The 24,215-nt window shown below is 43.1% G+C and overlaps 1 protein-coding gene across 1 annotated transcript in view; it reads right to left on the bottom strand.

Moving 5' to 3' along the window:
- The window catches only part of ADCY2 (adenylate cyclase 2), a 3,241,403-nt gene that overhangs the window by 1,103,707 nt on the left and 2,113,481 nt on the right, over positions 1-24,215 (bottom strand). The window contains exon 5 of the mRNA XM_069613724.1: positions 6,447-6,595. Within this exon, the coding sequence (XP_069469825.1) occupies positions 6,447-6,595 (149 nt within the window). The remainder of the gene's footprint in view (positions 1-6,446; positions 6,596-24,215) is intronic.

Here is a 24,215-nt window from a genome sequence, read left to right as displayed (position 1 = left end):
TTTAATATTGTTCCAGCTGGGTTTATTCACCATTTCTTTTTGAAAATGTCTTTCTCGTGTTTTTCTCTGCACGTCAAACCAGGTTTGGTTCCTTTGTTCACCGTCTTTACGCGGGCTTCTACGCAGAAGCCCTCTTTAGGTGCCTGTATGTCTGGGGGGACAGGATGTGAGGGAGGGGTTTAGGATTCCCTGCACAGGGTCTCCTTGGAGACCCATGTCACAATCTGACATGATTGACTGTGGTGACTGTCCTGGCGGGACAGCCACCCTGCTGTGTGATTGACAGTCAGGCTGTGTGAATGGGGGAAAACTGCATAAAAGGTAGGTCTCTGGGTTAGGAAAGGCAGAGTCGCCACTGGAACGAAAGAACCGATGAGGAGCTGACGGAAGAGGACCCCTACCACGACTGAACCCCCAGCGAAGCCCTGCTTCAGGTCCGAATCCTCGAACTCCAACAACAGAGAAGACCCTCCAGAAACCAGTTCACCCAAACTGCAAGCCAGGACTCCCTCCTCTAGTCAAATTCACTGTACAGAGCTACAGTGGGCCGGATAGCCAGGAAGGTCGGACCCTGCTTGGGTTTTAAGGAGCGCACCTTTTATTCGTTGCTTTGCCCTGCTGCTAGTTTCTACCCTTGGTAGTGCAGGACCCTCCAGTCTTCCTACTTCATGTCAGTCCGACAGTTGCTTCAGGAACCATGAGCCTGCCGGAACGACCAATAACACCCGCCTCAGCTACAGCTTCTTCTCCATTGAAAGGTACTGTTCAAATCCGGTTGTTCGTTTCACTCAGCCGCGGTGAAAGTGTGTGAAATCTTTCTCCAATCCGAGGGCTTGTTCTTCTCTACTCTTTAAACTAACTTTTCTGTCAACCAACTTCGTCCGGAACTCTTGGCAAAGACTTAAGCACGAACTACCCTGAACTGTGTGATCCTGAGCAAAAGGCTTTTGTCCTATTGACTTTGGCCCTAAGCCTATTTTATTTGATTCCATCACTGTAGTTCCTCTTTCTAGATTGCCCTGTATACTTACCTGTTGGTGCTGCTCAATTTCTGCCTAACTTTGACTTTCCCTCCCTTTTTTAATGTACAGAGTGCCATTTTGCTCCCACTTCATTTTGTGAGCTTAACTTGTATGGAAACTATTGGGAGTGGTGTGGTGTATTAAGAGTGTGATTTCTGAACTGCTTTACTTTAGTGAATTGTTATATAACTGATGTGTAAATAAATGTATATTCTTTTACTCAAAAACCTTGAGTCAGTGTTTGCCTGAATCATAGTAATTGCTGTCTTTGTGTAACTATTGATACTGCTCACTTACTCTTGAGATACGTCTGGCTGCTCAGCCACTGCTACCACTTTTACTGTGTAGTACAGGCTTGTACCAAGGGTGAATTTGTGCTGCCACTTGTAGTCCTATTTGTGTGTGGTGTTCCCAAAGGGTACTGCATATAATTCTGCCTAACAAATTCAAATGTCATAGAGCCCTGCATTTTGGGAGTTGTATTTGAGGGTGACCTCTAATGGAATAGATGTAATCTAAATAGTGATTTCTAACCAGCTTTGACACTTTATCAGTGTGCTGTCGCTATCTGTGCCATCACTCTATCTCTCTGTGCACTGTTGCTCTCTGTGCGCTGTCACTCAAGCTGTGTGCTGTTGCTGTATCTATCTGTGCAGTGTCATTCTTTATCATTCTATTCACACTGTACGGATTGGGCAGTCACCAGATTCAGTGGTAGTGGATTGATGGAGGTTGAGCTGGTACTGGGATGGGCAGGCAGGTCAATTACCTACTTGGTTTTGGAGGTCGCATTTGGGGACTGCAGGGTGTGGTCAATCGATTTACATGATGACAAGCCTGGTGCTTCGGATGGGGACTCAAACAATGCAAGGCAGCAGTGCTTTGTTGGTTTGAGATGAAGAAACAATGTGCTTCAGCAGCCCGGTGCTGTGGTGAACAAAGTTGACTGGGCAACATCAGATCAAGGAACAATGAATGCCGAAGGCAGGGTCGATTGGTCCTGATAGTTCACTCAGTGTCAAACACGATCAAATCACGGCTTACAGCTGGTCGATTTTGAAAACCGCGATCTTGACTGTTCTGGATTCCTGGTGCTGGGCGTCCTACTCTAGTGTCTCAAGGGCCAAGGTTAGTCCAAAGGTGGCCAAACAGAGGTGGAAGGCTGGCACACATATTCAGTGGTTCTGCAACACAGTGAGGTCCCAGGCAACAGGGTGGCTGGCAGAGATGTAGTCTTGGTCCAGCAGCACAGATCACCCCCAATGGTCCCGTGAGATGGTTAAGGGCCAGAACGTGCCTTGTACACCTGTTTTCACCTCACAACTGGAGGACTCTGGGAAGGACTGCTCTCCCAGCAGGGCCCGATAAAATATTTTTTCAGGATTGGAGTCCAAAGGATGATTGAAAGAAGTGGCGTGACACCCCTACTTTTAATGGTGGAAACCTACAGGTGATTAAAGCTAGCCTGCTTTAGGGGTTTAATGCTAGCTCTTGAAAGGAGTGGACTTTGCCCTTCTGACGTGACACCCAAAGTGCTCTATCCTACTGGAAGTGGAGGGGACATGAAAGGGAAAGAGAGACAGAGAGAACCAAGTAGTCAGAATCTTCCAAAAACAGTGCTAACCCCACACCCTTCCCTTCTCAATAGACTCAAAAGCCTTTATATATGCAGCACCCTGGTGTGAGGCCTTGTCTGGAATAAAAACATGGGTATCCACGTACTGGACCATAAGGGTGGTCAAATACCTGAGAGAGAAGTTACATTACGCTGGGGTTTGTGCAGTCGGGGACGGACGAAGCAACCCAGTGAAAAGGGCTACAGAAAGCAAGAGACAGGAGGAATCTTGTGTGTTCAGCGTGTGCTGATGAAGACCAAAGGTAACCGTGTGACCTCCCCTCTGCCTGAAGCATGTGGTGTTTGGCTCGACACGTCAGCTGGGAAGAAGCGGGGCGTGCAGGTACCCTGTGCAGAAGTCTGATTCACAGTGGCATCTGCAGTAGGACTGAAGCCTACATCCATACATCTAGGACCCTCCCAAGAAGAGAAGACACCAAATAATTGGGGGACTGGTCCACGTGCATGTAAGGAAGCTATTTCTAGCCCTAAAAAACACCAACAGCAACATAAATGGTTAAGCTGTTTTCAGCCCTGATGAAAGTGGTCTCCTACCACTGAAACCGGTCAGCTCATCACAACACTGTACCTGCATACTTGAACGCAATATGTCAGAATACAGTACGATCAACCCTAATGAAGATAAGGACTGATCAAGGATCATTACTGCGTATAAAACACACAGAAATATAGGAAAAACTTTCTATATTAACAACAGCAAGACAAAAGAAAAAAACAAAACAGGAATAAAAAAAAGAAGCTGACGCGAGGACTGTAGGTCCCAGATATACGAAATATACCCACCTCCCAGAAAATACATTAATCAGGGATAAGTGGGGGTCTTTTAAAGAAAGAACCTGCTCTCAAGGGAAAACCTAATAAAGTCAATGTTGCTTCATCTTGAGGACAGCCTTTTATGACAAAACAACAGAAGTGTTTCCAAAACCTTTTTGTTTTTTAAGGAACTATTATAAATAAAATTGCCCAAATCCTAACGTGAAGACAGATGGAATAAAAACATATCATCTTTCCACAGCTGAACTGGGCCCACGCGGCTGACACCTTTAATATCAACGTAGTGTGGCTGGTATAACTGTGAGATATGCTAGCCACCTTACCCTAACCTCGATATGGCTTATACTTACAGTTTACCATGACATCAGGAATGGATCCTCAGAGGTACACAGTTTTTGGAACAGGGTTGCATATCTTAAATGCAGCCCATGCACTGCAGACACTTGGCTATTACTGCAGCTGCCACCATGACACCTGCAAACTCTGAATGTGCTCTGTGCTATGGGTAGAGCAGGCACTGCAAATAAGGATACTGATGCAGCGGGGCACAAATGCACACAATGCTTTTGGCATGGGGCTTATGAAAGGGAAATCTGGTCAGCAGATTTTCCTTTCAGGGATGGAATACCTGCATCATTTTATAATTATATACAAATCAAAAAAGCCAGGGTGTTCACACCATTGCTACATGGGTATTCCTCACACACTCTCTTTGTGCTCTTGCTCTCTCCCTGTGCGCTATTGCTCTCTGTGCGCTTTTGCTCTCTCTCTCTCTGTGCTCTTGCTCTCCGATTGCTGTCTGTTTCTCTGCATGTGATGTTGCTCTCTCTGGGAGCTGTCACTCTCTGTGCCCTGTCACTCTCTCTCTATGCATTGTTGCTCTCTCGCTCTCTGTGCACTGTCACTCGCTCTGTGTAATGTAGCTCTCTCTCTGTGCTGTCACTCTCTCTGTGCGCTGTTGCTCCCTCTCTGTGCACTGTTGCTCTCTCTCTGTGTTCTGTTGCTTTCTCTGTGTGCTCTATTGCTCTCTCTCTCTATGTGCTGTTGCTCTCTGTGTGCACTGTTGCTTTCTCTCTGCGCTGTCGCTCTCTCTGTGTGCTGTTGCTCTCTCTCTGTGCTGTTGCACACTCTGTGTGCTGTCACTCTCGCTCTTTGTACTACCATGCTCTCTGTGCACTGCAGCTCCCTCTCTGGGATATTGCTCTCTCTGTGCACTGTTGCTTGTTCTCTATGGGTGCTGTTGCTCGCTCTCTCTGTGTTATGTCATTCACTCTCTCTTTCTGTGCGGTCTCTTGCTTTCGCTGTGCATGCTCTCGCTTGCTCTCTGTGTGCTGTCACTCCATCTCTCAGTTCACTCGCATGCACTCTCTCTGTGTGCTCTTGCTTGCTCTCTCTCTGTTTGTGTTCCTGCTCAGTCTCTCACTGTGTGCTCTCACTCTCTCTCTCTGCGCTTTCGATCTCTGTCTCTGCAATGTCACGTGCTCTCTCGCTCTGTGCTGTCCCTCTCTCTCTGTGCACTGTCACTTGCTCTCTCTCTCTGTGCTGTCCCTCAATCTATCGCTCTCTGCTGTCACTCACTCGCACTCTCTCGGCTGTTGCTCACTCTCTCTCTGCTCTGTCCCTCTCTCTCCCTGTACATCTCTCTCCCTGTACACTGTATCTCACTTTCTCTGTGCTGTCACTCTCTCACTGTGTGTTGTCGCTCTCTCTCTCTCTCTCTGTGCACTGCCACTCTCTCTGTGCACTCTTGCTCTGTCTCGGTGTACTGCTGCTCTCTCTCTGTGCACTGTTGCCTTCTCTGTGCACTGATGCTCTCTTTCTGTGCACTGTCACTCTCTCTTTGCTGTCACGTTCTCTCTCTCTCTGCACTGTCTCTCTCTCTCTGTGCGCTGTCACTCTGTGCACTGTGGCTCTCTCTTTTTGTGCACTGCTACTCTCTCTTTGTCCGTGCTGTCGCTCACTGTCTGTGCGCTATCGATTACTCTCTGTGTGCTGTCTCTCGCTCTGTTTGCTTTTGCTCGCTCTGTGTGCTCACTCTCTATGCGCTACCGCTCACTCTTTATGCTCTGTCACTAGCTCTCTGTATGCTGTCACTCGCTCTTTCTCCATGTGCACTGCTGCTTGCTTGTTCTCTCTGTGCTCTGCGGCTTGCTCAATCTGTGCACTGTTGCTCTCTCACTGTGCCCTGATGCTCACTCTCTATGTCCACTGTCTCTCGCAATGTGCGCTGTTGCTCACTCTCTGTGTGCTGTTTTTCGATATCTCTGTGTGCCCTTTCGTTTCCTCTCTCTCTGTGCACTTGTTTGCTCTCTGTGTGCTGTCGCTCACTCTCTCTGGGCACTGTCGCCCTCTCTGTGTACGTGGTTGCTCATCTATGTGCTGATACCTGCTCTCGCTGTGTGTGCTCTCTCTGTGTGCACTGTCACTCTCTCTTTTTCTCTTTGTGTTGTCATTCTTTCTCTCTGTGCATTGTCGCTCTCTCTGCTCTGTCACTCTCTATCTCTCTATGGCAGCTTTGAAGATTTCTCCTCTCGCACCCTCATTCCATTTTCTCCAGCTATCACCTTTGCTTGCAGCCCTTACTTTTTCTCTCAGCCTTCCTCACACCTTTGCTTTTTCTCTTACCCTATCACCCTTTCTTGCTCATATTTCCTCTTGCTTGTCATCAATGGTGCCCTCTCTCAATGGCTTCCTCCCCTTTCTCGGTTTACTTTTGCGTTCTCTTCCACACCACATCCCTTCTCACGTCTTCCCATGAAATGTCGCCCTCTTCTTGTTGCACTCTGTTGCCTATAAATGCAAAATGCAAAAACCGCAGTAAATGCCAAAACAATTGTTGGTGCTTGTTTCATTTTGCTTCTGATGTGTAGCTCAGCAAACACTGTGTATTAGGGTTGCGCAATACTTATAATATAAATCAGCCGGTACAGGAAATGTAAATGACAAATAGAGTAAACATAACTGAAACACATCATTGTAATACAGTTTGGCATTGGGCCATTTTTGTACAATACCTGACATGTGTGTGTCTCCTGACGTACAAGTTGTGAAAATTGTTGGTGTTTTCTAGTTGTCCGGCTCTCGGTCCTTGCAACCGCTGAATGATTTCCGCTTTCATTTCCATTGCGATGTGTGCCGGAAGTAAAGAGAGCAGCAACCGCTCCTGTAAAGCACGAGGAAACGACATTTAACGACGTTCATGCTTCTGAAGCACAATATGTGCGCTCACCATAGAGTATCCTTAACCAGCAAGTAGGAACCCTACTGGACTCGATAGCATAATTTCCCTAAAAACTAAGACAACTGAGTGCACAGTAGGGTGCAGTCTTCTGTTCGCCTGGGACATATTTGACTATAAACAGAAGTCTCCTTTCATCACTCAGCGACTAATCATTTGGACAGATGGGACCATGTTACAGGATGTGTGGTACGAAAACTGCTATCTGTAACTGTGCATGGTCACCAGCTTTCGTTAACATGGAAAATGCAGCTGCCTTTAAAACCCACTGCCCTGGTGGTAAATACTGCATGGGGTAGTTAATGTTGACTGCATAAATGACAGCTGGCATAATTGTATTGCTTCCAGCAATCTGCAATATGGAGCAAAATACAGCCAAGCTATGGTCGTATTTAATGACAAAACTGGGGTTACCTTTGTGCTGGTCTGCAGCAATGTAGTACACTCAAGCAGCTTCTGCTCTGTGAGCAAAGTGTCCTTTGCAAACAGTGCACACGCATGTGACGATGGAGCTGTGGGTTATGCTTTTGGGGATCACACCACAGCCCCTGAAATTTCAATAATTCATAACATAGCACTTTCTACATAGCTGGGCGATTTGATAGGATGCTTCCATAGGGCACAAGGATGAACACAGGCATAAGAGGCGCATGCAAAAGGGTCAGTACTACAGAGATGCGGGACATGGCAAAGATTCGAAGAGATGTTATCCTACCCTGTACATCAGAGCACACTATATCACTATATGAGTGTATATGTCATCAGCCCTTGATGGTGTCATTTGTCATGTTACACCCGAAATGACATGGGACAAGTTAGTTATGTTTCGAGCTATATACAATTTCGGTATCAGGTAATAATGTCCCCATACATAATGTCCCCATACAAAATGTCTTATGTCACTGGGAAAATAGTATATTAATATGGTGACATTATGTATGGGGAAGGGTTGCAGGGATGTCCCCTGCTACCCTTGCATAAAAAAAAGAGAGAAAAAGATTTGTGGGCTGTCCACCGCATGTTCAATTTAATAATCTTGCTGCAAAAAACGGTGACATTTTTGTCAAGAGACAATCGGGGACATTATTACATGGAACCACAATTTCAGTGTCTTGTAAAGTGTGCCTCGAGCTGCAATTTCTCAGAATTTATGTGTTTTGTGAAATTTTGCAAGGATTTCTTTCACACATTTTACAACCTTTAACCAATGTTTCCCAAACTTTCCAGACAGTTCATAGCCACTCGTTCACCTATTGGGATTACATGACTATAGACTTCAAATCAGCATTTTCCATAACGCATACGCCTGCACGGTATGGGTGCTCTGCCTCACGAAGAGAAAGAGCGATAGGGAATGCAGCTGGTGGTTTCCTGTGCAGGAAATGGGGTAGGTGATTGTGGCAGCAGGAAATGTGGCAGGGAGTTGAGGTAGTGAAGTCACGTCACTAGGGTGGCACAGGGAGAATCTGGTATGGCAGCAAGGAAATGAATACTGTGGGATATTCAGGAAACTGTGCCTGCGAATTTCTAAAAGGGTCAGCCATGTAATGAAATCTGTTTGCATGAATGTGTTGGACAACTTTTTTAGAGGGATTCATTCTAAGAACATGTAATACTGATCCAACAGTAGCTTGCCAAAAACTAACCACGCGTCATCGCATTACTCCAACACGCGCATTTCTTTATTTTTAACCCCCAAAAACACTAAAATTGATAGTTTGTGTGCTTTTGGTGTGAAGGATCATACAATTGGCTTACATGGGCTAAATGGCCGACGGATGTTGCTTTGCATATGTGTGGGCAGAGACGGTGGAAAAGGATATGTTGGGTGTTAATTGTATGGTGTAGTGAATCCTAATACTGAATATATGTGTTGTGACTGAATATTGTTTGTAATTTGTGTTGTTTTTATTAATGTCCTAAAAATGTTATAGTATTTTACTGTACTCATAGTATCTGATACTGGATGTTTTTTTTAGCTTGGAAAGTTATAATTAACTGTATCACACTATAATAAAAATGCAAATAATATGTGTATTTAAACCCAGATGTTTCCACAGCAGAACAATACAACACGTAGTATTAGAAGAAAAAGGACATCTCACATGCCAGGAGGGCGATAGCACGTAAAACTATATTTTTATTGAAAATCATGTCTTAGACTTATACGATCAGGCAGTGTGGGTTCCCACACTGTGTGGGAACAGTGTGGGAACAGTGTGGGAACAGCATATCTTAAGCATGTGTAGGTTATGAACACACAGTAGCACACCGGAAGCCACGTCTCTTATGGAATGCACGTTTGTCATGGCTGTGATAATGTAGCCAGGTCCACATTTATATTCACAGGTTGTCCGGTCCAACCTTGCTCAGCATTCCAGTATTCATAGCGCAAACCTTGGGGAGAGACCGACCTGTGGTCGCCCCCCTTTGAGATCTCGTCCACATGTTGTTGAATTATAGAAGAGCGTCATCGTCGCTGTGATGAGTCATCCCAGTGGTGCCGGCGGGCTCTGCTCTTAAATGAATCCGGCCCAGCAGCTGTTCTGTCACTCATTTAACATGCTGTTCCGTCCACAATTCATTTGATCAGAATGTGGCGGCATAAAATCAATACTCCCTTTGAAATACTGACTAAACAACCTGTTCCTCGTGTTTGCTTTCCTGGAGTTGTAAAATCTATTTCAAGAAGGCATTATTACTGTTAGACAAGTGATCACAAACACAAAGAGACACCACACACACATTGTTTTGAAAATGTGGAGTTGTTTATTTTTGAGAAATTGTCTTGTCTGCAAACGCCATTATTGCATCAGAATAAATGTTGCACTTAGTAACGTGCACAATTTTACAAACCCACTTCCAGTTTAGTCGGAAACTCTGAAGTGAATTTAATGAATAGCTTCATCTTAAGGCTATTTGTTTCTAATATGCAATAAACCAGCACCAGTGCTAAAATGAGGACATTCTAAACAACGGCCAATCCGGGATGGTTGGGGAAGGAGGGAGCGAGGGGTACGCCGTACACCGAGAGGTGTCATTTTAGCCCATAGCACATCCGATCTGGCCCCATGAAATGAGAGGTGATGTGACACTGGACTGGCAAAAATCATCCTTCGGTCCCTACCTCTGGACAACAGCCATTTTGAAATTTAAATGCCATGATATTTGAAATGGCACAAGCCTCACTTTTTAAAAAGCTAGAGTGGCGTGTGCCCACCACACAAGTTCTTCACCCCACTTTTCAGCAAAAGACAGATGGGACAATCCTTCAGTCAATGTCCTGCGGAGACACCTCAAAAAGATGGGCGACTGTTTGGTAGAAATCACTTGATTTTAGCAAAGCCCAAGAAAATACCATTGCTGTTTGAATCCCGTACGTGATACTACTGACCTTTTCTTCTTCCAAATGCTTTTATTCGGTAGACGACATAAAGCAGATACACACTGTTCAAATACATAGTGAGCAATTACTTAATATACATGAATATATAGATTTAGTTAATTGGGCATTATAAAAAAATCAGACTTAATAAAATATTGATACAAGGGGAAGCCAGAAAGGTCAATTATTAATGAGTTAAACTCATTACTCAAAACATAAAATACAATTTTCAAAAAATAGCAGTGGGTTACGGTTTACATCACATCTCCCTATGTCATGCAGTATGCTAAACCAAACCCAATGCCTAGACCCAACACAAAGCATATACAGGACATCTACAAACCATTGGGCGTCTCAACATAAATCCAGGGCCGGCTCAAGGGGCGATTGAACGGTGCAGCCGCACAGGGGTCACCAACTGCACTTGGGCGCACTGCAACACCCAATGAGCGGGCCCTGCAAGCTTTCTGAAGTCTGAGTGAATGCGCTCAGACTTCAGAAAGTAACGTCTGAGTTGTAGCATGTGCGCAGTTCTGCAACTACATTACTTTCTGTACGTCCCCAATGTGCATACAGGAAACCATTTCCATTTTCCCGTCTGTATAGTGGACGGGGGGGGGGATGCTGACGTGAAGGCCTTCTTGGCAAAGACAAGCAGGTAAGAACATTTTTTTTGTTTGTGTGACTGAGTGTGTGTGCTGGGTGGGCGGTCAGGGGCGATGTGCTATGAGGCACTGCCATTTTATTATTGGGCATTCATGATAAAACCAAGCATGGTATGTGTTATTACTTGTCTACACTTGAATTTTGGGGCAGTCAGTCTAGCGATCTCTTACACTGTTATGGCGTTTTTTCTGGGCATCCATAAGAAATCAAGCATGGTAAGTGTTATTACTTGGCTAGACTTGCATTTTGGGGCAGCCAACCTTCCTCTTTTTTACAGTAGCACAACATGTTTATTGGCATCTATGATAAACGAAGCCTGGGATGTGGTATTACTTGGCTAGAATGGCATTTTATTGCTGCCAGTCCAGCAATTTTTTTGTGGCATGGCATTTTATTCTGGGCCTACAATGTGTGTGCTGGAACAGTGGAGTTTGGGGGGCACCAAACAATTTCACATAGGGCACTGGGAGACGTAAATCCAGCACAGCATAAATCAATGTTTGAATAAAGGACAATAACTTGGTGACCACCCCCCCACACACCACACACTACATTAACTCGCAGACATCCCACAACTAACATCTATAAAATACCGGCATGCCTATGCATCTCAGGGTACAACCAGGCCACATCCAATGAACTGCATGCTAACGTCACTTTGAAGTTTACCCCACCCAGACAGGCCGGTTCCTTCCCATCTGCATGCATAAACGCAAAAGCAAAGCAATCTTGAGCTGCTCCCTCTACTCATACTAATCTAACACAACACACTTTCCTCTTAGGTGTCATAAGTGGCAAGTGGCTATGCACATGTCAGCAGTTGCATTATATAAAACCCAATAACAGATATCAAATTCACAATTACTGGTTACCTAGCATCCCAGTTACATTATTATTAGTATCCTCACATGATAGATTATCAGATGACATCAGCAAACACAGTTGGGTCACACATATAAGCGACTCATAATGGACCCTTTTTAATGAAAGCCTGCATTTGTGACACAGAAATGATCACTCTTTATTAGTTGTTCATGACAAGAGATGGTACCTGTGAAGATTCCTACTTCTTGATTGTATGAACGCTGATATGATATGATATTTTTATTTGTATCGCGCTCATACACAAGTGTTTCAGACCGCGACTGACACTTCAACAAAACGCTCTCTACCACACATCACTGCATAAGCCCCAGATACACAGTAAACAATGGCTCTGATGTAGGCCCGTCATGGACTGCCATGCATGATACCCACATTAACCCAATCATACAGCACTTTCCACTCCTTCTTGCAATGCTTGGATCTAGTCTGGGGGCAGTGTTACTTGTATCTGAAAAAGTGCAATGAGACATTATCAGAATAGTAAAAAACTCTCCAATGCCACAGCAAAGAAGATGTGTGAAGAGGTGTATCAGACATCCACATAGTCTCAGCCATTCAGGGAGCCTAACACTATTAATGCACCACATGATTGGCCTAATGCCTGTGTATTTCTATGGTCGATCGCAATCTTAGAGGCCTCTCACCAATGTTTGTAGGGGAGCCAATTCATTTTGTGCTATGCCACTGGTTGTGTGCTGCCAAACGCTGATAACCAAGCACAAGAGAAGACATGGAAATGGCATTTAAGCAATTTGTAGTATTACTGATCAGCTTTATCTACGAGACTGAAGGTTCAACCCATTCCAGAGACTTAGCAGAGAGATGGTTACAGAGGACCTAATGATGATGGGTCTTTTTGTCGTCCCTTTTAGATAGTCCTTCTCAGGCCAGGATGGAACCTCACAGCCTCCAGGTAATCTCACATATCAGCTAGTAACTTTAGCTCTCCACTTTATCCACCTGGGAATCAGGTCTGCCTCATGGAAAATCTACTCCAGGCTTCCTTTTGTAAAAGGCCCATGTCTTCTCCATCTTAAGATGTAATCCCAGCTCAGCACTCATTCAGTTAGATAGAGGTTACCCTTTCTATAGCCTTAACAGTCCTAGAGCACTATTTTAATTTATTTCTGTGGGCTGGAACTTAAATAGGCTTTCATTTCCCCATATGGTACCATATTTACATCACAATGTCTGAATTGTGAAATCTTATCATTGGCTGTCTTAACAGGCTGACACTCCCAGAGAATACACCCCTTAATGCCAAATGTTACTGGTGTTTTTGCTGGACAATTTGAACATTTTCTTGGAGATTTTCTTGCATCTAGTCAGTTTTTTTAAATGTTTTTTATTTGAATACGGTTTATTCAAACTTTTGCAAAATTCATCACAGTTTTAAAAAAAACATATTCACAACAGTACACTTACACATAAAAGAAAACCTTACACCAATCACTTAATGGCACTATTTCACATAAAACTCACCATGAAATCATAACATCGAAATGTTAGCTCCATCAAGCGAAATCTCTTAAAACACCACACACCAGCTGCCCCAAATCATTAAAAAAGCAAAAATGGTACACTACAATTAATTGTAAGGTATCTTAGTGTGAATGGTCTAGTGCAATTGATTACGAGGTGTCTCAGTGTGAGGCCACACAACCTATAAAAGAGGTTTCTTTTTTAAAATCTACAAAATCATCCTCAGCAAGAGCAGAATACAATGTAATAGTACAGTACATTTAGGTCTAAAACATCCCAGTGCAAAGCTAAAAAAAAAACTATTAAAATGTCCTTAAAAAACAAGTCCACAAGAATGTCCTAGATACTTACGATCCACTTAGATCAGCAGTATCTCAATGTTACCCAATGCATTACAGTTAAGAATTCTTCAATTTAAAATCAACATGGTCCACCCAACGAAAAACTCATGTCTACACTCTGTTCCACCTTTACCAGTTTATCTAAGGCTAAACTTTAACACACTTTAAATCCATACCTAATTTCTTAATGTAACTCATTCTCAGGGACAAAAGTGCAGTGCAAGCAATTAAAATACGTCTCAGTGTTTCTACTGAGTCCTTAAGACCACAAAATCAGCAGTATGCATCTTTAGCTTCAATCCTCCTGTGTCTCAGAAGTACCCCTTTTGTATGTAGCAGGTTCCATCAGAAGCGCATGATAATAGCTCTATAATATTGGTTTGGGAATAGATTTAAATAATGTGCGACACAACCTCTTTTTTATTTTCAGAAGATAAATGTAGCAAACAGCAATACCTGTGAAATGTATTCACTTTATTTGGCCTATCCCACCAACACAGTGCATTTTTTACTTTTGACAGATTGCATTCCAGGTCTGTCAAGTTACTTCCAATTTCCTCTAAAATATCATTACACAGGTCGCACATTTCCTATAATAATTGGACTTACTAGTGATCACTAGCATATTCTATTGTATTTCACTATACAGCAACTTCTCAAGTGGAAACATGATTTTCATATATAGTCCCAAAATTTGCTACTTCACTTTAGCTTGCATCAATGAAATTCCTAGGTAGACTGGATTGCTGCTAAAGGAATGCAATTTGGAACCCCCAGAACCTCTCTCCTGACAGTTCCCTCGATTCTCGCCAAATATTTGTATAACCAAGATCCCGAAAAATCCATGCCATATATCAGTTTCGGACACGCTTTCCCCTCATAAAAATTGAAAACCGGCCTAATGCAAAATCAACCATATTCCCCATTGATTTTTGTCATTTGATAAGCTAACAACATAGCTTTATGCTTCAAGCCTGCAATTATCATTTTTTTACTGATGTTGACAAAACATCATAAAGGCCAAATATGTTTATGTTTATTTAGTTTATGTAGCATATTAATCCAAAGCGCTTTACAATATAACAACAATGTACAATAAAGGAAGAAGCAAGTTAACAATCATGAGACAAAACATCGATTCAATGTGTAGAACAGTTTCCTTGGATGGTGGAGGTGAGGGAACGGAGAGGAGGTAGTGAAGGGAAGAGGAGCAATAAAGTCAAATATGCTATATAAGGTCAAGTGGATGTGAGAAGAGAGGGGAAGGGAAGGTATGAGGGACAGGGAGATAGAGAGGAGAGATGGTAGAAGGTCAAGGGGGGGATTGAAGAAGAAGGGCTTTCAAAGAGGTGCGGATGGAGGTGTAGGTGGGGATAGAGTGGATAGAGAGAGGTAAAACACTCTTCTCTTTGTTCAGGGGGTTCTTGTTCAAATACCACTTATGCATAGTATGTTTAAAAACCTTAGAGAATTCTAATATTTTTGTTGTCTTGGGATTTATAGTTAACCCATTATCCTCAGATAAACATTCAAAAGCCCTCAAAAGATGCTGGAGACCTATTTGAGTCCTGTCAAAAAGTAGGAATCCATCCGCGTATGCAATCTATGGTATGCGTACGGTTCCAATTTTTGGAGAGATAAAAGCAGTTGGGCTTAGGTAGTTATTCACATCTGACACATAAAGATTAAAAAGCCAGGGAGCTAATACGCATCCCTTCATAAAACCAATCTTTGTATCTATCCTGCAGGAGACGTCTCCATCCTTATTAATTCTTATTTGGATACCAGAGTCATTATGTACACTTATAATCAACTCCAAGAGTCCCTCAGAAATGCCCCAACTCACCAATTTTGCCCACAGTCTAGAGCGGTCTACTGAGTCAAATGGCGCAGATCAGTCGATTGAAGTAGCAAACGTCTGATCCTGCTTCTCCAACCAAGCCTGTTCCTGTATGTGTCAGCCCATCCCATCATGTTAGTCCCATGACCCTTCCGAAAGCTGGTCTGCAACACATTCTGTCTCCCTACGACTACACCCAATCTTCCAAATGTAACAATAAAAGGGATGCAAATACTTTTCTACCAGCATCTATCAGTTTAATGGGTCAATAATACTTTTGGATCAGTCTTCGTGCCCCTTTTAAAAATTGGTATCCCAAAATATGTGCTCCATGATTGTGGGAAAGATTCAGTGACTTTAATGTTATTGATATGATATGATATGATATGGCATTCATAACGCGCCTATACACAAGCGTTTTAATGTCATTAAACAGGATTGTCAATAGACAGGACCAACAACCTAGATCACTCTCTCTTAAATACTTTATTTGTGAGCTTGTTAGGTCCTGCAGCTTTGGAACCACTGCACCTTTTTATGAGTTTCAAAATTGTTTCGGGATATTTCATATGAATGCAGTTTTGCACCTTTACTTGATCACATTCTTTTTTTCGATTTGCTGGAGCTCTTTTCCATTTGCATACACCCTGGAATTATGAGACACCTAGAAAATCTCAGAGATCACATTTGTTTATGTTATAGACTGATTGGTCTCCTCAGCATTTATCACCACTCAAAATGCGCTTATGTTCTTTTTCATAAGAATGTCCTACATTCGTTCAGCATTATTCTGAAGGGATACAACTCTATGTTGTTTCATGAACTTTTTAAATGGTTGATTTAATTTTCTTATTTCTTTCAATGTATCTTTCATTAAGTGATTATCTCTTCACCATTCGAAAGGAGGAAAAGAGCTCTCATTTTTCCTGTGCCATCATGCTGTCATATCTATATGTGTGCATCCTGTTCTGTCTCCCTGAATTCTTATACATAGATAGAGCCATATTGACCAGTTTCTCAATCAAGCTGTCATACTATTCAAGCCTACATTATTAAATTTGATTCATATGTTCTTTCCTGTAGGATCGCTTCCATCTTTTGATTCATGTTTTTAATGTCTCTGTGTCTCCAAGAGACCCTATTATCTGCAGGGTTCACCACAAAATCAACTATACCCCCATGTTCAATTTTACCCATGACACACACAAATGAAGTGATGATTATGCAATGGTCACTCATGGGTTCCTAGCAGCATACATTTCTAATCATTCTTGGAACAAGGAGAAGTCTGCAAGAACATATTTCAGAGAGGACCTACTCTCCCCCTGAGCTAAGTGTACCACAGGGGACTTCCCCCATGTCCATTTCCATTTAGGACATGGAGGCCTACAGATGCTAGCCCCATCATTGACTTACTCCAAAACGGTATCTTATCATTCACACCCACCTGAATCCCCATCCTCATTCCACCAGACCTCATCCATTTCAATTTCATCACACATGGAGATTAAGTCACCCATCAGGATGACTCGACCATTCTATTTTTTGCATTTCCACACTACAATTAATCCAATGATTATTTTCAGAAAGCGGTTTTATGCCAGCATATGTTTAGCAAAAGCAGGGGTCTAGTGTCATTCGCCATCCCTGGTACCAATTCCACTGTTAAAATACCAAACAGTAAATTGGGTAGCATACTGGCCTTTTAATTCTGACATGACTTCATTGCCGCTATTAGCCCACCGGTGAACTACCCACCAGGTGAAAATACTACAAAACCTTCCCACACCTGTGGAGCATTAAGCCATGCCTCCTGTATTAGCACACAACTAAACTCTTTCAAAAATAACATTACAGTCTCATTGCTAAAAAGATGGGCACTGCCCCTAGAATTCCAGGATGCAATCCTCATTCCTTTAACTTGGGTAAAGGAAGTGCTTATTACTCACCCCGGGCTTAGTTAATGCCATGGCTACCCAAGTGCAGTCAACTTTTCTAGGGCTTTTGTTCTGGTGGATATTTCTCACTGTAACTTCCACCCCCACTTGTGGCAGCACTGATATGATTGGGTGGAAGTTTCCCACTATCAATTCCTGTCCCAATCCCACTTGAGGATGCACTGATACAACTATGTCTTATCCCCTCAAAAAAGGTAGCAGGTGCTCCTCTCCAGAAAAAACATGGCATGCTAACCTGTTCTGAGATGAGAGTTTGCAGCACCCGCTTTTTGCTCACTGTACCTTTCAAAGATGGGAAATATCCATTTGCATATCAGTCTTTGTCCTGCCCACCTGGGCAGTCAAGCACACAAATGCTATGGCAATTCCTCTCTGAACAAGAGTACCAACAGCAACCCCATACACATGTTTCAGTCTTGTTGGGCCTCATCAGTGAGGTGAAGCTGTGCCTCTCTGAGCAAAGTGAGCAGTGGGTCCATGGCTGGTTGCCCTCAGGTAACTTAGGGTGACCAACCCCAAGTTCCTTGCAAATATTTCAAAAAAGGTTGCAGCACTCCTCTCCAGAAAGAACATGGCATGATAACCTGTTCTGAGATGAGCGATTGCAGCACATGCTTTTTGCTCACTGCACCTTTCACAGATGGGAAATATTCATTTGCATATCAGTCTTTGTCCCGCCCACATGGGCAGTCTAGCACCAAAATGTTATGGCCATTTCTCTCTGAACAAAGGTACCAACAGCCACCCAATACACGTGTTTCAGCCTTGTTGGGCCTCATCACTGAGGTGAAGCTGTGCTTCTCTGAGCACAGTGAGCAGGGAGTCCACGTCTGGTTGCCCCCAGGTAATTTATGGTGACCAAACCCAAGTTCCTTGCAAATATTTCAAAAAGGTAGCAGGCCCTTCTCTCCAGAAAGAACATGGCATGATAACCTGTTCTGAGATGAGAGTTTGCAGCACATGCTTTTTGCTCACTGTACCTTTCACAGATGGGAAATATCCATTTGCATATCAGTCTTTGTCCCGCCTACACGGGCAGTCCAGCACCGAAATGCTATGGCAATTCCTATCTGAACAAGAGTACCAACAGCAACCCCATACACGTGTTTCAGCCTTGTTGGACATCATCAGTGAGGTGAAGCTGTGCCTCTTTGAGCACAGTGAGTAGGGAGTCCACGTCTGGTTGCCCCCAGGTAACTTAGGGTGACCTATATGTCTTATCCCCTATTCATCTGTTCATGTGCTGCTTGGTCAAATAATCCCTCCCCAACTATATTTATATTGAATCAAAAATTAGTCATGAGCGCCCCTCTATGAGAACGAACATGGCAAAAATGGCCTGTTCTATGGGATGGTACCCACTCTAGAGTCTGCAGCCACATTTTGTAAGCAGTGCTTACACAGAGGAATACGTTAGGGTATAAAGCTCTGGCATATTATAGTGGGGTTCTGGATCCAGTTATGAAAGGACACTTTCCTTGCGAACAGTTGCTGGCAGCAGCCGCGTTAGTAATTGAGAAGTCTACCAGTATTCTGATGGGGTGTTCTATGACATTATTTGTTGAGCATGCTTTTTTGCCATTTTGGAAAACCTAAGGGTATATTAACATCGCAGAGAGCTTCTGCATATAAGGTGGTTATATGGAATCCAGCATTCAAAATAGTCAGGTGTAAAATAGTGAACCCTGCCACGTTTGTAGCTGAGCCTGTGGTACAGGGTGAGCATGTGCATGATTGCGCTAACTATGAGGAATTCTATGATGACAACCCGTGTGTAAAGGAAAAAGCGCCAGGAGGGGGGACATTCTTTTTATTGATGGTTCTTCAAAAATTGATCAAACTAGTGGGGAAAGGCATTCAGGTTCAGCTGTGTTGAGACACAGTGCAAATGGTGAATTTGAGGTGGTAACAAGTGCAAGAATACTGTCTCACTTTTTAGTGCAAGCAGCAGAATTCGTGGAGCTTATTGTTGTGCTGGAAAATCATGCAGGACAGGAAGTAACGCTGTAGAGTGACTCCACCTATGTGATGTCAACCGTGCACCCAGTGCAATACACAGTGTTATTGGACAGGCTTATTAAGGCACTACAACTCCCAGTAGCCATTACTATAGTTACATGCGCAGCACATACTAAACAAACTGACTTTATCTCTTGCGGCAATGAAGCCACAGATGAGGAGGCCAAAAGGGTGGCATATTCACCAGATATTTCAAGTTTATATACTTCAGATGTAAAGGAAAAAGTAGTCACGATTATGACAGTAAATGAAGGGTTTAATCATTTATAAAGAACGCAGTTGATTGAGGTTCAAGGCAGTGCACCACAGGAAGAGCAGGAATTGCGGACACAAAGGGGGTGTTGTTTATCCCCCTCTGAAGTGTTAAGGTGACAGGACAGCACTGGAAAGTTGGTGATGCCAGTAGCATTGTTAAAGGTAGCGCTTGAATAGCTGTACTACCCTGCGCAAGTAACTAGGGAAATCCTCCCAGCAGCTATAGCGGAGGACAGGTTTGTACTGAACATGTTAGAATATTTCTCATTTTATGTAGTCAATTGTCGGTATGCTGCAAGTATGTAGTGGATACAGGTATATGATAGTGGTGGTGTGTCCCTTTTATAGGTGGATCGAAGCAGGTACTTGTACATACCGTGATGCCACTTGCATGGCAAAGTTTTTAGTCTGAGAAATCTTTCCCAGATGTGGAGTGTGTGAGGTGTTGAGATACGACAATGGACCCCATTTTCTTAATGAAGTATTTGAACAGATTAGTCTATTACTAAGTATAAAACACACGTTTTCTTCTACTTATCACCCACAAGCGAATGGCCTTTGTGAGAGACTCAATGGTCTCCTTCAAGAGAGAATTGCAAAACTCAAATTAACACTTAAGAAGGGATGGCTGTATTGCTTTCCACTTGCATTATACGCATTAAGTAATCAGATTGGGTCGGACCACCATCTCACACCCCATGAGCTAGTAACAGGGAGGTGAATGAGAACGCCTTTGTCTCCTCTATCAAGGAGCAGAAGTGATACCCAGAAGACTGAAGACATGTTAGGAAATTAGTTATGTGTTTATTTAACATGTTTGACCGCTAGTATCTCTGTCATTTCAGATCAACTCAAACACAAGGGAGGTCAATCTGAGGACACAGATGAAAACCATTCAGCAACCAGAATTCAAGAACTACTCCCTGTACCTAGACTTTTTTTAATGGAGAACCATTCCTAGTGCATAATTTCACCAGGAAGTGGCACATGCCACGCTTTAGTGGTCCCTTTATTGTGGAAAACATTACTCATCAGTAAAAGTCCAAGAGAGATGCGCATGAATCCATTGAAATAAATGCCATATGCTGTTGAGACCGACGCCACCCGACTATCAATTCAGAAGCAAGAAAAGGGGAAGAAGTTAAGCATGTGCAGACCCGATCAATGATGAGGAAGAAGGACACTAAGGTTGCTGACTAAATAAATACAAGTGTGCATTTGGATTGTTTCTCAACTCAGACACTCTTTGTAGATATTATAGCAGGAGTGCAAACTCAGTTCTTGAGTCACAGGAATCTTTTGAATTGGACTTTAGAAAGTATTGACATACTAAATATGCTACACCTGGAGTTTGAATTTGACGACTGGAAACGTGAGCAATTCCCAGACTTGTTCCTCACTGAGTTTCTGTTTAGATAAATCAATGGTCCTGCCAGGTGCCCATGCCCATAGGCTCTTTCTCACTGTTTTCGTTTTTATACTTACAGCTTATCCTGCTCTTGTTGGGCACAGTACTGATATTTTCACTTTCCTGCATGATCCTAAAAATGACCTTGCGATCAGGAGTCTGCTTGTGGCAATAGTTGAACAGATCCTGCAGCTTCCTGACCATTTAACAGAGCTGCCTGATTAAACAAGGTTTTATTCTTCCTTAAAACAGTATACAGGCAAAAAGGGGACTGTCAAGAAGGGTACAGTTTTGGAAAGTGAGCAAACTCAATGACGTGTGGAAAATCATTGATGGTGGTGATTGATGTATTGGTGCATAATATATGCATACTCAGCATTTATCATTGTTTTCCTGATTTTGCTAATCCATACTGTCTACTTCATTGGTCCAAGCAAAGTAGAAGTCCCTTTTATTCTTCCCACTCCAGTGACTCTGACAGGATTGTCTGTCACTGAAAGACCAAGACCATTTGTGATTTTCCCCACACCAATGGCTCGTGTGTGGTTGCCCATTTCTATGACTAGTGTTCCTATGATCTCCCCTGTAGGAAGGACTGTTACTGATATACTTCTGGAGCATCATGCTAGAACTCACTTTGCAAGAGGGAGACAAAGAAGCACAAGGGAAGACAATTATGAGTTAAACAATTATCTAAATAGTACAGCGAACATGGGTAATAACATGTGATATTAGCGTATGAAAAAGGTGGTAGAGAGAAAGTCCAAAGAGAGTTGCTATGTTTGTGCCCTCATACCTCATGCCATGGGGAATGCCAAGATTTTAATTGCTGTAGAAGTAGCAGTCAAGAAAGCTCACTGCCTGACACACCTTGCACTCTGCCATACGAGAGGTCAGCTCCAGGGTCAAACAGCAACCTTGGTATGGATGACCGAGAAGATAGCTCCAGAAGAAGATGATTATGTGCAAGATTTAAAGACAAGATAAAGACCCCAAACCAGAGATCACGTGATAAGATATGAACACCCCAGAATAAATGGAGCAGGATTCAGATGGGAAGTAAACAAAAAGCTCAATTGTCAAGGAAAGAACTACGAAGAAATACGAAGATGCAAGGAGAGAGGTCAGCTGCAAATCAAGGGAACAGTGCTTACTACAGAGGGATGGGTTGAAAGCCTGATTATATGTAACGCATTAGCACTTAAAGGATACTATGAGCCAGTTATCAATACTGCAGAGAAATAATGCAAACATCATTGGCCAAAGATTGCAAAGTTGCTGACATGGGTTGATGATAAAGGAGGCCCGTTACAGATAGTGCCTCTAGCGAGTCAGAGCTATGCTTCAGAAACAATGGCATAAGAAAGGTTGGGATAAATCAGCAGTGCGGCTGCATTTTTGATGTAACAGGGATGATGGATGCAACAGTAGTGATAATGGAGAACTACTCGGCCTGTGGAGCTTGTGGGATGCATTGACCCACAAGGCTCTGCCCTGCAACATCACTGTGTGCTGGTGGCACCAGAACCAGCGAAATGGTCGCAAAAAGCCCTATGCCCGCTAAACCTCTGAAAATTGCGCTGTGAAACCAGAAAGTTGGCTGCCAATCTACATTGCCTGTGTCAGTGGTGGAACAGGAGACCACACTGCTAAAACCTGTCATTGGGCTGCCCACAGAGGGAAAATGGAAACTACATGAAAGGCAGGGCTTCATTGCAAGGAAACCCAGAAGTGCTCTGAAATCCATTTTTCCTTGGTTGCTGAAATTACAAAATAATGATTCCAAGCATCAGAAAATATCCAACCTCCTTGCTGGGTGTTACCCGTCACTTTATTTAAAGAATCCACATAATCACACAATGTCAGGAAAAGCAGATTCCATCACAATAATATCCACATTAAAAAGTGTGCTGGTCTGTAAAATCTGTCAGAAATGGGTGCAGTACCGCTGGCCGCCTGTGTGACAGCTGTCAGTTAATTACATTGGAAGCTTAACTTGTGCAGTTAAAATCACATGGTTGAAATTAAGTGACTTGCCATCAAAAGCAATATAGGTTGCAACTATTTAATCTCTATGTTTTAAAAAGACTGGAATTAGAAATTTGTTTGCCTGTTGTGAAATTGTAAGTTTATTTTCAGCTAAGAAAATGTAACAACTGACTTTAAAGTAACCTCTGATGCCAGCCACATAACTTTAAAGCAAATTCCACAGCGTGCCCTAAACAAAAGGCACCTTCCTTCTTCTCTCTGCCCCAGGAACTCCCATTCAGGTGTTAATGAAGAGGGGAGGGGATTTTTCTCTGCTGCTCTTGGGAGAGATAAATGACTCCCTTGGCTGAAAAGAATATGCAGATGCAAGTTTCAACAGAAACCCCTGCTAGAGGAAAATTGTAAAAATGTGTAAAATGCAGCATTGTTAATATGAAAATTCTGGTCACGTTTTAAAACTACTCAGAACTCTGTGCTATGTTCAGGGACATGACTACATAATGTGTGGTTTTGTAGCACTTGTGGTGATGCCAGAAACATGAAACTTCACATTATTATGCCCAGATGTCATGCGCACAGATGTGTAAAAATGTGGACAAATCTGACATTGGGTACCAGACCAAAAGTGCGAAAAATTGCCAAATCTAGACCCAAGCTCTCACCGAGATGGGGCTGGGATGAATACTTGCTCCACCAAATCTGTGATATCAATATGATATTGCTAGCAAGTTGGTAAAATTGTAAATATGTCTTGTATGAAAAATAGATTGCATGTGCAGAAACCAGGGAGAGGTTCTCCCTGGATCATAAAATACAGCGCCATCATGACACTTCTTCTCAAATCAGGGGAGAGGAAATACCCTAACCAATAGAATCCCTAGGGGTGTGCCTAGTATAATTCAGCATACCCACCCCGCTAGGAAATACATAAATAGAGACATCTTAGGACTTAGACACCCACATTCACCCACCAACCGATTGCTGGCGGAGCACTTTACAAGAGAAATCCATATCCAAGACTCCAGACTCCAGAATTTTGAAAGCAAAAAGGCCCATTTCCAAAGCTGAACCCTTCTCAGCTTGGCCTTTAAAAAATCCTGAAACCAGATTTTACCCCAGACCTCCAAGGGGAACCAAAAAGAACAGCCTGGCTGTGTTGTTGCTGCTTTCTTGCTAAGAATTCTTGCCAGAATCCAGAGATCCAACCCAGTAGAACAGAGCTGTGACCAGATAGCTGCGAACCAGAACCAACCCGTCAGATCCAGTCCAGTCCTGCCGTGCAGTGTCCAGAGTGCCGTGCTGAGTGCAGAATCAGAG

This window comes from Ambystoma mexicanum, chromosome 5p, assembly GCF_040938575.1.
Source record: "Ambystoma mexicanum isolate Mex_15411 chromosome 5p, UKY_AmexF1_1, whole genome shotgun sequence".
In the NCBI taxonomy this organism is placed as follows: domain Eukaryota; kingdom Metazoa; phylum Chordata; class Amphibia; order Caudata; family Ambystomatidae; genus Ambystoma; species Ambystoma mexicanum.
The sequence above is the reverse complement of the archived record's forward strand: the minus strand, read 5'-3'. Positions and strand labels throughout refer to the sequence as shown.